The sequence below is a fragment of the Sarcophilus harrisii genome, chromosome 3 (assembly GCF_902635505.1).
Source record: "Sarcophilus harrisii chromosome 3, mSarHar1.11, whole genome shotgun sequence".
In the NCBI taxonomy this organism is placed as follows: Eukaryota; Metazoa; Chordata; class Mammalia; order Dasyuromorphia; family Dasyuridae; genus Sarcophilus; species Sarcophilus harrisii.
Window position 1 is genome coordinate 577,776,039 of NC_045428.1, and position 11,594 is coordinate 577,787,632.

The following is an 11,594-nucleotide window of genomic DNA, read 5'->3' on the forward strand; positions in this document are numbered from 1 at the left end:
TAGTATATGTGCACACTTAAAGTATATAATAACAACACATATATAGGTATAATATTATAACAAGTATATATATGTTATGTATAATATAATATATATATTATATATTTATATATATAATATATTATATATGTATATATTTGATACACACACATATGTTATTATATAAATAACATACAGGACATTTTAATACATATATATTGCCCAGTATATATACACACAAACATGAGTAATAAACAGTATTATATTATGTGTATGTATAGTATGACACTGCATATATATTAGTGTATATATATATATATATACAAACATAGTATATATATGTACATACATACAGTATATATACACACACAAACACAGTATACATATATAACAGTATACACATATATACTAATATGTATGTACACACATATAATATATACATACATATACACACATAGTATATATGTACACACATAAAGTATATATATGAACAATACATAGTGTATGATCCAGTATAAACTATGTAGTGTGTATTATAATACACCTGTTATATATACTATGTATGTAACATCAATATATATACACATGGTAGATATTATTTTATTGAGGTATATACATACCACACACATATATGTGGCATTGTAAATATATTTGTTTACATCATAATAATAATGTATATTGGTATATCCTAGTGTTTATGCATGGGTTATTGTATTACATGCATACAGTATAATATACACACATTAAATAGTATCTATACACACATATGTATATGTGGTTTGTGCCACTGTGTATAGTACTGTAATGTTGTATCCATACATTAGAACACACCATGTGTATGCACACAATATATGTGCCATTATTAGACCTCATAGAATGTATATATATAAATTATTATATATAAATATCACACTTAAATATATATACACACACATATATATACACCTGGTTATATTCTGTTTATATACCTTATATATACATACATATATATACACTACATGTATGTTATTACATGAATATTACACAAAGCATATATAATCAGTTTTATTTAAATGTATATATTACACACCTATAGCAAGTAATATATACACACATGTATAAATTTATAAACACAATATATATACACAATTAACCCATAATATATAGTTACACAATAAATAATATATACTATAAGTAAAATATATAATTATGTATGTAGTGTGTATATATATACACACACATACTATATATGCAGACATACATATATAGACATAGTATATATAAACACACATACACACAGTGTATACCTACACACACATACATACACGTAGTAATATATAAACATAGTTAACATACATACATATATACACATATAGTATATGCACATAGTATACACACACACATACATATATATACATATATATACACACACACATAGTATATATACACTCATAGTATATATAAACACACATACACACATGTATTTACACACATGGTAACATATACACACATATAGTATACACACACACACAGACATACTAGACCGTTTTTCATGAAGAACGTTGCCAGGACTTTAATCAAAACCTTTCCAGGTTGGTAGAATTTGTCAAAGTTTATGGCCTTTGGGCAAAACACCTCCAGAATCCAGGGGCCCTTCTAATAAGAAGTTATCTTCTTATTATATTATAGAAAGAAATTATATTATTATATTATAGAAAGATTTTAAGGAGACTGGATTGACTAGAGTCAAATTTTTACCAGAGTAAGGAGAAACCTGAAACCATCTGCTTCTCTTGGGGTTTGTTTCTGAGAATTTAACTGCGAGGATGCAAAGGGTGCTGTAGGCACTTTCTGTCCTGTTTAAAATGAAGCCAGAGCTCAGTTTTCCATTAAATAAAGTGAAGATTTAAATGTTTACTATGTACCAGGTACTGTGCTGGGCCCCACGCAAAGTTTACAGGCTACCAGGGGAAACTTGTATACAATTACTTTCTAGATCAGAAGTTCTTAACTTTGTGTGTGTGATGTGGACTTCTTTGGCAGCCTGGTAGAATCTACAACCTTCTCAGAATAAGGTTTTAAAATCATTTCAGAAAATGTTAAATTTCATTTAGAAGTTAGTGAAAATACAGGTGTGATTGTTTTCTTCTACAAGTTGATGGACTTCAGAATTCTAGAACAGAGTGAAGTCTTTTAGGCTAGGAAAACCAGTTTTGTTTCCTAGCAATCACTTCCGAATTTTGTGACAAAGTCATTTCACCTCTTTCCGTGGCTATAAAGTGAAATGGTTGAACTCGATGATCTCGAACGTTCTGTTCCAGCCAAAATAAATAAATCTTTTGAAGAAAGAAGCACCAAGGTGTGTGTGTGTGTGTTAAGTCACTAGAGACATCCCAGAAGAGAAAGCATACGCTTTGGGCCCCGAGAGGGGAGGAACAGGGACCAATGGACAGAAAGACAGGACAGCCCAGGAGATGCAATGCCAGGTACAGGAGTGCTCATCATCCTAAAATTGTGACCCCAAGCGCAAGTTTCTTCTCAGTAGAAACACACACACCTGAGACTTAATTTGAACTTCAAAGTATCAATATATTTATTTACAAAATATACAGTTTCACAGAAACAGCTTCTCTATACACATAAACTTTATAATTACACAGAACCATGTAAACGATGTTAAGTGTCTGGCCTGGCCAAAGCCCAGGAGGGGCCCCTAACTTCTGGAGACATCCTTCCCCTTCCCCTCAACTCCCATCGGCCACCTGCCAGGAGCCCCGAGAGGGGGCACACCTAATTTGCATAAAATAAGCCGATTGCAGCTGCCCCAGCTCAATCTAACACAGCAACAAACTCGCCTGGCTTTTCAGACGCCACCCACCGGGATAGGTCTGTGGAGGGAACAGACTCGGAACCCACTGGACAAAAATCACGAGATGAACATTGTAGGCCTTCCCAAGAGACACTTCCAGACAAGAAACCCCCACGAACCCCAGCCCCCAGGGCCGATGGTCGCGGCTCTCTAACTGGGGACCCCAACTTGAGCTACTCAAGGTTTGCTTTTGAGCACTCCTAACACTTTGTGGAATAAAAATGTCAAACAAACAAACGAAAAGAGGATTTTGAAACTTTGGTTATTTCTCTTGGTGCAGAAAGGGGGCAGATCTTTGGCAAATGCCTCTTGAGTGTCTGGTAGATGCCATGCCCTCGTGGAAGCTGGGCGGTTTCAAAATGCACTTTGAAAATCGTAACCTATGATTTAACTTTGCGCCCTTAGGATTCTTCATGTCGAACCAGGTTTCAGGAACTCAATTTCTTCTTTTTTCTGCTCAAATGGTAAAATGAACTTAAAAAAAAAAAAAAAAAAAAAAAGCCGGCTGGGCAAGGGTGTGAAAGACACCAGACCTAAAAGGGGCTTGGATTCAACAAAATAAAACAGCTCTTCCTTGAGAAAAGAAAGCTTGATCTCAAGCCCCTACCATTAATTAAAAAAAAAAAAAAAAAAACCACCACTATGAAAGCCCATAGCACTTCTGTGGGGGAGGTCGGCTGAGCCCATTTTGGGGGCTGAGGGGTGGAAGAAATAAAACTTCTAACTTCAATCCCACTTACCCCTTCCCACGCTTTCCAAAGAACAACATTCATTCATTTACAAGGGATGAGGAGCTTTTTGCTATTTTTTTTTTTAATTTTTAAATTTTTTTTGTTTTTTTTTTGTTTTTTTTTTTTTAAACAAGGCCTTGAACAGCGGCTACATACAGTTATTTGTCAACTTAGTCATTTAAGGAGAAAAAAAGTTCAGGTCCTTCTCTTGTTAACCAAGGAGCAGAATCAGCCAGTGGTTCTGCAGTGGGGGTGATCCTGGAGCAGAGCCCCAAATTCCCCAGACCTTCCATAGCCAAACACAATCAGGATCTTCCTGCTGTGGATCACATCAGGAGTTTTAAAGCTACAGAGGCTGGGGAGTGGTTAACAACAGGACCTTGCACAAATGCCACAGAATACCTGAGTGCCAGTACTCAATCAACTCTCAGCAACTGGAGAAGCCAAGGGCTTTTGAAGTTCTCCCCTTGCTCTGAGGACGCCCAAAGGCAATCCACCCTGTATAAGAGGCAGACTCCTCAACCTGCCCTTTGGGAAACAGGGATCCCTGGCTTTGCTCAGGACACTTTTCACTAAAATAAGACCACTACTAATCTCCAGTGACAACTGCCTATATCATGGGGAGGGTTGGTACTCTTTGGGGGAAGAAAGGAGGAGGGGACCAGCCTGCTCCCACTCACTCTAAAGAGAACACCTCCGCTTTGCCGCCCAACATGTCCCAAAGACAAAGGGGAAACCAGGCAGGAAAAATGCCAAACTCAGTTTGGCTGGATTGTGCAAATAAAAAAAAAAAAAAGAAAAGAAAAAGAAACAAGAAATTCTTAAAAAGGAAAAAAAAAAAGAAAAAAAAAATCTTTTTTTTTTTTTTAAACATCGTGCAAAATGGGAACTTGTATCAAGAACTCAGGCCCCCTTCATCTAAAAGACCATCCTGGCTCTGCCCCAACAGAAGCAGCCCTGTGCTATTCCTCTCAATCTACCAGAGAGCAGCTGAGTCCTGCAGGGGGAGTCACTGGCCCAGTCTCCCCAAAGCAAGACAAGAGGAAGTCCCTTGCAACCGACCTAGGATGACTGGCCCCCCCTTCTCAGGCAGAGGCAGCAGGCTGGGGAACTGTTTGCTAAGGAAAGAGCAACGTTAGGCTACCTATACAGACACTTATGGTAAAGACTTATACTCGGGAAGCTTAACACGTATGGCTGTTCACTTATTGAATCCTTGGAAACCAGAGAGATGTCTTCCTCCCTCCGGGGAGGACTGTCCCCATCCCCACCCTCACCCCCCCAGCCCCACCCCTGCGGTCCAAAGTGGGGAAAAGACTCACAACCACCACACACCCTCATTTTGAGCTCAACACAGCAGTGCCGAGACCGCTCTGGCTGTGGAGCCTGGGGCCCCGGCAGCAGCTTTGGCCAACAAAGATTCTACGTCATCACCGGCTATGTACAGTTTGTATGTACCTCGGACAACCCGTCCTTCTGCTTAGGCACCTCGATGTCAGAAGGGCGAGGATGGCTACATCACGTGCGCTAACAGTTCCGTGCTCAGATTCGGAAAAAGTGACCCCAAAGAACACCGGCCCTTCTAATCCTTGCTTTGAAGTCGTGCCCCGAACCAGTCAGTCCAGAAAGAGCTTCCGGGATCCCATTCGGGAGCGGTTGGAGCGGCGGATGTCAAACTTGGAGTCCCGGCACTTTTGGCAAACAAACACTTCGGGGACGTTGGATTTCCGGATTTTTGCACAGGACAGGTGAATCCAGGTGTGGCACTCGTTACATTCAATCATCGGCCGCCCGGCAAAAGGTTTCATGCAGAAACAGGTGACGAGGTCCCAGGAATCATCGTCTAGTTAAAAACAGAAATCGGTAAGTAAGGGCAGGGAGCGGGGGAGGGGGAGTACATAAGTATGACAATCTCCCCACTTCCTTTGCTAAGGAGACTGAATTCTGTCTCTTGAAGGGGCCCAGACAACTGCTCTTCCCAAAGGAACAAAGCTGTCCCTGGAGCCTGGCAGGGATGATTCCCTCTCGGCTTAGGGCAGAACAGGACGTGACACCAGCTGTCCTGGCCGAGGTTCATTCTGTTTCCTCAGAAGAAAGCTCTCCAATTCTCACTCCCCAAGTCCTTCTCTTCCCTCACAGGGTCTTTTCTTCTCGGGCAACCCCAGGCCCTGCCCCTTCATTAATAACAGATAGCATCCACACTAACATTAACCAAGAATGTTTACCTTTTCTCTCATTTTATCCTCACAACAGCCCTTGAAGGCCTCAGGGGAGAGGATCTTATGGGTCCTCATTTTACAGATAAGGAAACTGAGGCAGTCAGCAGCAGGGAAATTTGTACCTCCAGCCTGGAGCTCTCTGCCCCGCCTCATTATCTGGGGGGCGCTTGTTTCCCCCCATGGCCAGGAAGGACCTTGCTTTGAGGGCACCTACCCGAGTCCACCATGATGTCCTCATCGTTCCCGGTGCTATCTTCGTCCCGGAACACCACCTGCTTGCCCTGCCGTATGACAGTCCGTTTGCCTTCTGTCTGAATCTCCTTGACCTCCTCTGGGGTGGCCGCCGCACACGAGCCGCTGGAGCGGGTGTCGGAATCCCAGCCCGAGCAGGGGTCGCTGCTGGCCGCGGGGATGTCCTGCAGGTCAGGGCTGGCCGTCCTCGGGGCGTAGGTGTCGGCCGGCTCCAGCTTCAGCAGGCCACCCATGTACTCCTCCTCCATGGGCATCTCCGCATCCCTCCGCTTGCGCTTCTTCTTCTTCTTCAGCTTGTCCGTCTTCTTTCTGTCCATGAGGAAGTTGCTGGGCTTGGCTCGCTGCAGGAGGGAGGGCTGCAAGTGGCCAAAGCAGCGGTCGGCAACGGGTAGGGCCACGGAGGAGGGCAGATCCGCAAAGCTGGCATCCCAGCTGTCGCTGTCGATGGTCCCGGCCGTGCTATTGGCAGGGCTGGGGCTGCTCCTCAGAGGAGGCTCCTGCAAGAGAAGAACCGAGCCTGGCTGAGCCAACCCCTTGCCGGGACCGGGCCGGATCGCTCCCCGAGGCAGGAACTGCTGACAGGGCCCCAGTCACCCAAACCACCCGCGCATCTCCTTGATAGCGTGTACATTATGACCCCTGCTGATTACGGTCTCAGATGTAAACGGTCCAATCCAGCCTGAAGATGTCTGGGGAGAGGGGCCCCATCCAGACAGCTAGCCTAGGACTTTGGAACTTCCCCGTTTTCTGTCTTAAAATGGATTCCCTTAAATCCTCCTACTGAATGATTTTTAAGGCCCCTAGCTCTCGTTATCTTTTTTCACCTTATAATATATATAAACTCATTTCTTTTGAATTAAAGATTAATTTTAATTAATTCCATTTTGAAACTTTTCTGTTGGCCCCTGAGAGAACTGGAGACATCCTAGAGTTTTATAGGAACCAAAGCTATTTACATACATAATGACGTGCTAGACTCAGGAAGACCTGAGTTCAAATGTGACTAGCTGTGATTGTGAGCAAGTCACTTAACTCCACGTGCCCTGATTCACTGGAGACAGAAATGGCCAAAAGGAAATGCCATTACACCCCATACAGGGTCACAGAGGAGTCAGAGGTGACTGAACAACAAAAAGTATCGTCTCCTCAGTTCCCCATCAGAGTGGAAGCTCTTGGTAAGGAGGACATTTCGCTTTTGCATCTCTGTCCCCAAGTGTAACAATCCTTGGCCTGGAGCAAGCTCCTAACCAAAGTTCGCTAACTGAGGAAAGTAGTGACCTGAGCTTTGTGGCTGCTCGAGACCACTCAGGCCTGGTCTAAAAAGCAACATCTCACTGGTACAAACACCTCACTTAGCCTACAGGGAGAAGAAAAGCAGAGAGAGGGACTTGGCCCAAACTGTAATCAGACATTTCCAATCCTCCCCCTCCCCACATAGTCCTGCTTTTTTAAAGCTCAAGTGGAGAAAGAGTTTGCCCCAAACCCAAAAGGAGCAAGGGAGTGGTTGTCATGCCATGGAAAAAGTCCCAGGCTGGGGGTATAGCCACTCCCCTCCCACTATGTTGTAGTCTTGGACAGGGGCCTTCACACCACTTCCACCTCTGTAACTGGAGGTTGGATGAGACCACCTGAAAGGTGCCTCTAACGTCTGACACCAGGATCGCTTTTGTCAAATTTACAATTTCCTAGAAACAAAGTGCTACATGTATGTGTACATATTCAACGATATCTATATGCACAAGCACCTTAAGTAGTATTACGTTCTGAAATTCAGCTTAAATTAAAGTCCTTTCAATAAAGCTTCCTCAGGAGTTTGGGTCCCAGCTTTTTAATGGCTAGGACGCACCTTGAGTCATTTAAGAGAGGAAAAGGAGAAACTATGGCTCAAAAAAACATAACTTTTTTAAGGGAGATTTTTGCAGTAAGGGAAAGGGCTGGAAATTACCTCTGTTGGATAAGGGATGTAACCAGCATATGCCAAGACAAAGGTACAAAACTTGTTGAAATCCTCCACAGTTCGCCTCCTCTTGTAACTGGGGGAGTATTCCTGTTAAGATAAGAAGGAAGCACAGTTAGAAACTGAAAACTTGAATTTGGAATAAGCAACTAACCCCTCCAGTCAGCAGAGTGAAGAGAAAAACTTTGATTTTCAAGCAGGCAATCTTTTGCTAGTTTGTCAATTAACCCTTCCGTCTCTGATTCCTCATCTACAAAATGGGAATAATGAGTACCAGTCAAGCCCTGCCTTTGACCCTGACTGACCAGATGGCCTCGGAAACATCTCTCCGGATTCTCCGAGGCTCTAATATGCTGAGCAGGGGCTATCCTGAATTGGGAGAGGAGTTTCTTCACCTGAGAAATCTCTAACCTGAAGAAGCCAATCAACCTTTATTAAGCACCTACTCTATGCCAGGCACTGTACTAAGTGCTATTTGGTGACTATCTCTACCACATTATTACTTTGTAAAAATCAAACGATAACATTAAAGTACATTGTACATCTTGGAAACGTAACACATTTCACATATGTTGTATGTGCATATATGTGCATTTACACTTACACACACAAAGAATAGTTCCCATTACATTCTGAAATCCATCAAAGAATCAGGAGAAACCAAGTCTAGATCAAGAGAAAATAGTTGTTTTCGGATAAAAATATCCAATTGAAAAGGGGACCAGGACCAGCATCTACAATATACCAGGAGAAACTAGTCAAGATATAGTACAGCGCTTGCTGCTTGCAACTCTACCTAGAGCATTTAAAATGGGCTTGAGCTCCTGATTTGGTCATTTTCCACGTTAAATCCCTTCCTTTCACTCACTGCTGCAGCAGTTAATGCTCCCATTGCTCTTTAGGGACTCAAAAAAGGCAATTTTTGTATCCTTTTAGTTTGTGGAGACTTTCCAGAGACATCCCCACTTCTCGGGGTCTCCTTGCAGGTTTTAAGCCAGGGAAGCAGACTTGTGAGCACAGAACCTTCACCCCTTGTGACTTCAGTGTGTCGGCCCAAGCTTTCCCACCCTGAAAAGAGGGGATTTTTTTTTTACCAGGTAAAACCTGCCTTTAGCAGGGGCTCATGCTGCAAAATGCTCCAGGGGTTTGTCCCACAGTCACCCTTCCACCATCCCTCGGATTCTGGAAGGGGAGGCAGGCCCCAGCTCCTGGGCGCAGGACACAAAGCTCCCCCAGCCAGCTGGAAGTGCTCGGGCATCTGGGAGGTTCCCCCACAAGTCTCACCATCTGTAATGTCACTTCCCGTCCAATCCTCACTTTTCCCAAGCGTGGGGCAGCCCAGGCCGCGACCTGCGGGGGAATGGGGAGCCGGCACTGCCCCCCCCCAAGGGCTGGCCCGGGGCCGCCCCAGAACTTGCAGGGGATGCAGAGCCCTCAAGTGCGGGGGAAATGGAAGAAAGTAGGTCAGGAAGCTGGGAAAAGTGAGAAGTGCCGGCCCGAGGGAAGTCAGGCAAAGGTGACGCCGAGTCCCTGCCCGGCGCTGGGCCCCGGGCTCCGGCCGCAGAAGGGGGCTCCCGCAGGCTCTCCCGCCCCTCCCCGGGCCCCGCCGGGAGCCGAAGCCGCCCCTCCGCAGGACTTCCCCGCTTCTGCCCGGCCCGCCGCTTCCCCGAAAGCCGCTAAGCCGACTCCTCCCGCGCCCCCCAAGCCGGACTCAGCAAATTTCTGCCCCCTTTTCGCAACCCCTCCCCCCAACGCCCGCAGGCCAAAGCTTGGGAAGGGGGGGCAGAAGGAGGGAAGGAGTCTCCAGGCGCGGCCGAGGGACTCCGGGCAACCGGGCTTCCCCCCGCGGCCAGAACGAGCGCGGGGTCGGGGGCCCCTGAAGCGGGGGCCGAACAGCCCCGAGGGGGAGAGCCCGGCGCGGCCCCGTTCCCCTCCCCCACCGCCCGGCCGGCCCCGGATCCCGGACCCGCCCCCGGAGACCGAGGGGCGGGGAGCGGGGGCGGGGGGGGGACACCGGGGAGAGGGGGCTGGGAGAAGGGGGTCCGAGGGGCCGTGCCCGCGGAAGGTGCGGGAAGCCGGACGGGGCGAGGGGCCAAGCCCCGGAGGCGGGAGGGGGGCGGAGAGAGGGACGGGCCAGAGGGGAGGGAGCAAGCGAGGGAGCCCCGGAGAAGGGGCGCAAAGGCCGAAGGGAGGGGGCCGGGGCAGGTGACCGAACCTCCACAAGGGGGGAGGGGAGGGGAGAGGCGAAAGGGATCCGATCCCACGAGTGGGGGAGGGGGAGGGGAAGGGCGCCCTCCCTCCTTCGGGAGAGGCCCGCGAGTGGCAGGAGGGCGGGGAGCGCCGGGAGGGAGAAAGAGGGGGGGGGATTGGCGGAGGGCAGGAGGGGATGGGGGCTGGATGAGACCGGAGAAGATTGAGAGAAGAAGCGAGGGGGGCACGAGAGGCAAGCCGTGGGGGGGGCGACCACGAGGGGAGGAAGGCCACGGAGGGAGGGAGGACGGGAGACGCCACGAGGGAGGGGATCGGGCCGGGGGGAGGAGGGACGCCACGAGAGGCAGGAGGGGATCGGGCCGGGGGAGCGAGGGAGGGGGACGCCACGAGAGCCAGGAGGGGATCGAGCGGAGGGGGGGCGGTTCGAGAGCCAGGAGGGGATCGAGTCCCGGGAGAGGGTGGGGGGCCCATGAGTGGGAGGTGGCGCAGGAGCCTCCGAGTGCGGGGCGGGGACGGACACAGCAGGCGGATCGACTCCGGGGGGGGGGTGGATCCAGACCCTGGGGAAGCCCGGGGACCACGCCAAAGGTGGTCGCGGGGCTGGGGGGAACGGCAGGGGACGATCACCCCAGCAAGATCGAGCCCCGGGGGGCGGAGGCACCGAGAAGAGGAAGAAGAGGAAGGTGGGGACGCGAGGGCCGGAGGGGAGGGGGGGCAACAGGGGGAGCCGAGAGGAAAGGCCGGGCAGGGGACGCGGCTGAAGGGCCTGGGCGGGCGCGGGGCCCATTGCACCCGGCGCGCGCACCACCTCGGGGTGGGCGGAGGCGCCGAGCGGCGTCCTTCCCTCGGGGGGGGGGGAGGAGGTCCCCGGCGGACGAGGTGTGGGGGCTGGGCGGGCCCGGGGCCCCGGGTCGGGCCGGGGCATGGGGGTCCGCCCCGGCTGCCGGCGCCCGGCACCGCTGGGTGGGCTCTGGAGGCCGGCGAGGGGGGCGTTGCAGCCCCGCCGGACTTCGGTCGGCGGCACGGCGGGCAGGGGCGCTGGGGGGAGGCGGTGGGGCGGAGAGCGGAGAGCGGGAGCGGAACGACCGCCCGACCTGACGCCCAGTTGGCCGGCCCGGGAGGGCGGGGCGGGAGGCCGCTTGACCGTCGGGAAAGTAGTCCGGGGCGGTGGAGCGGCCGGGGACGGGGGGAGGGGGGGCAAAAAAGGGCCGCGAAGGACTCTGGGAATCGTAGTTCCCGGTCGCGCGGGATCGGCGCACAAAGTCCCGCCAGGAGACTCCAGCCCCCATGAAGCCATGCGGCGATCGGCAGCGGCGGAGGTGGAGGCGGAGGGTCTTGACGAAGGCAGGCGTCTGGAGCTGGGGGAGGGGCACTCGGGAGCGGGGGAGGGGCGGGCT

General features: G+C 49.5%; 1 protein-coding gene across 1 annotated transcript; it reads right to left on the reverse strand.

Annotated features, from left to right (window-relative positions):
* Positions 1–3,672: 3,672 nt before the first annotated feature.
* On the reverse strand, positions 3,673–9,564 carry PHF13 (PHD finger protein 13). Its single transcript, XM_031962942.1, has 4 exons — positions 9,271–9,564; positions 7,975–8,076; positions 5,992–6,526; positions 3,673–5,401 (listed from the first exon to the last, which is right to left on the reverse strand). The coding sequence occupies exons 1-4, from the start codon at positions 9,271–9,273 to the stop codon at positions 5,175–5,177; spliced, it is 867 nt and encodes a 288-aa protein (XP_031818802.1). The 5' UTR covers positions 9,274–9,564; the 3' UTR covers positions 3,673–5,174.
* Between the last annotated feature and the right edge of the window lie 2,030 nt (positions 9,565–11,594).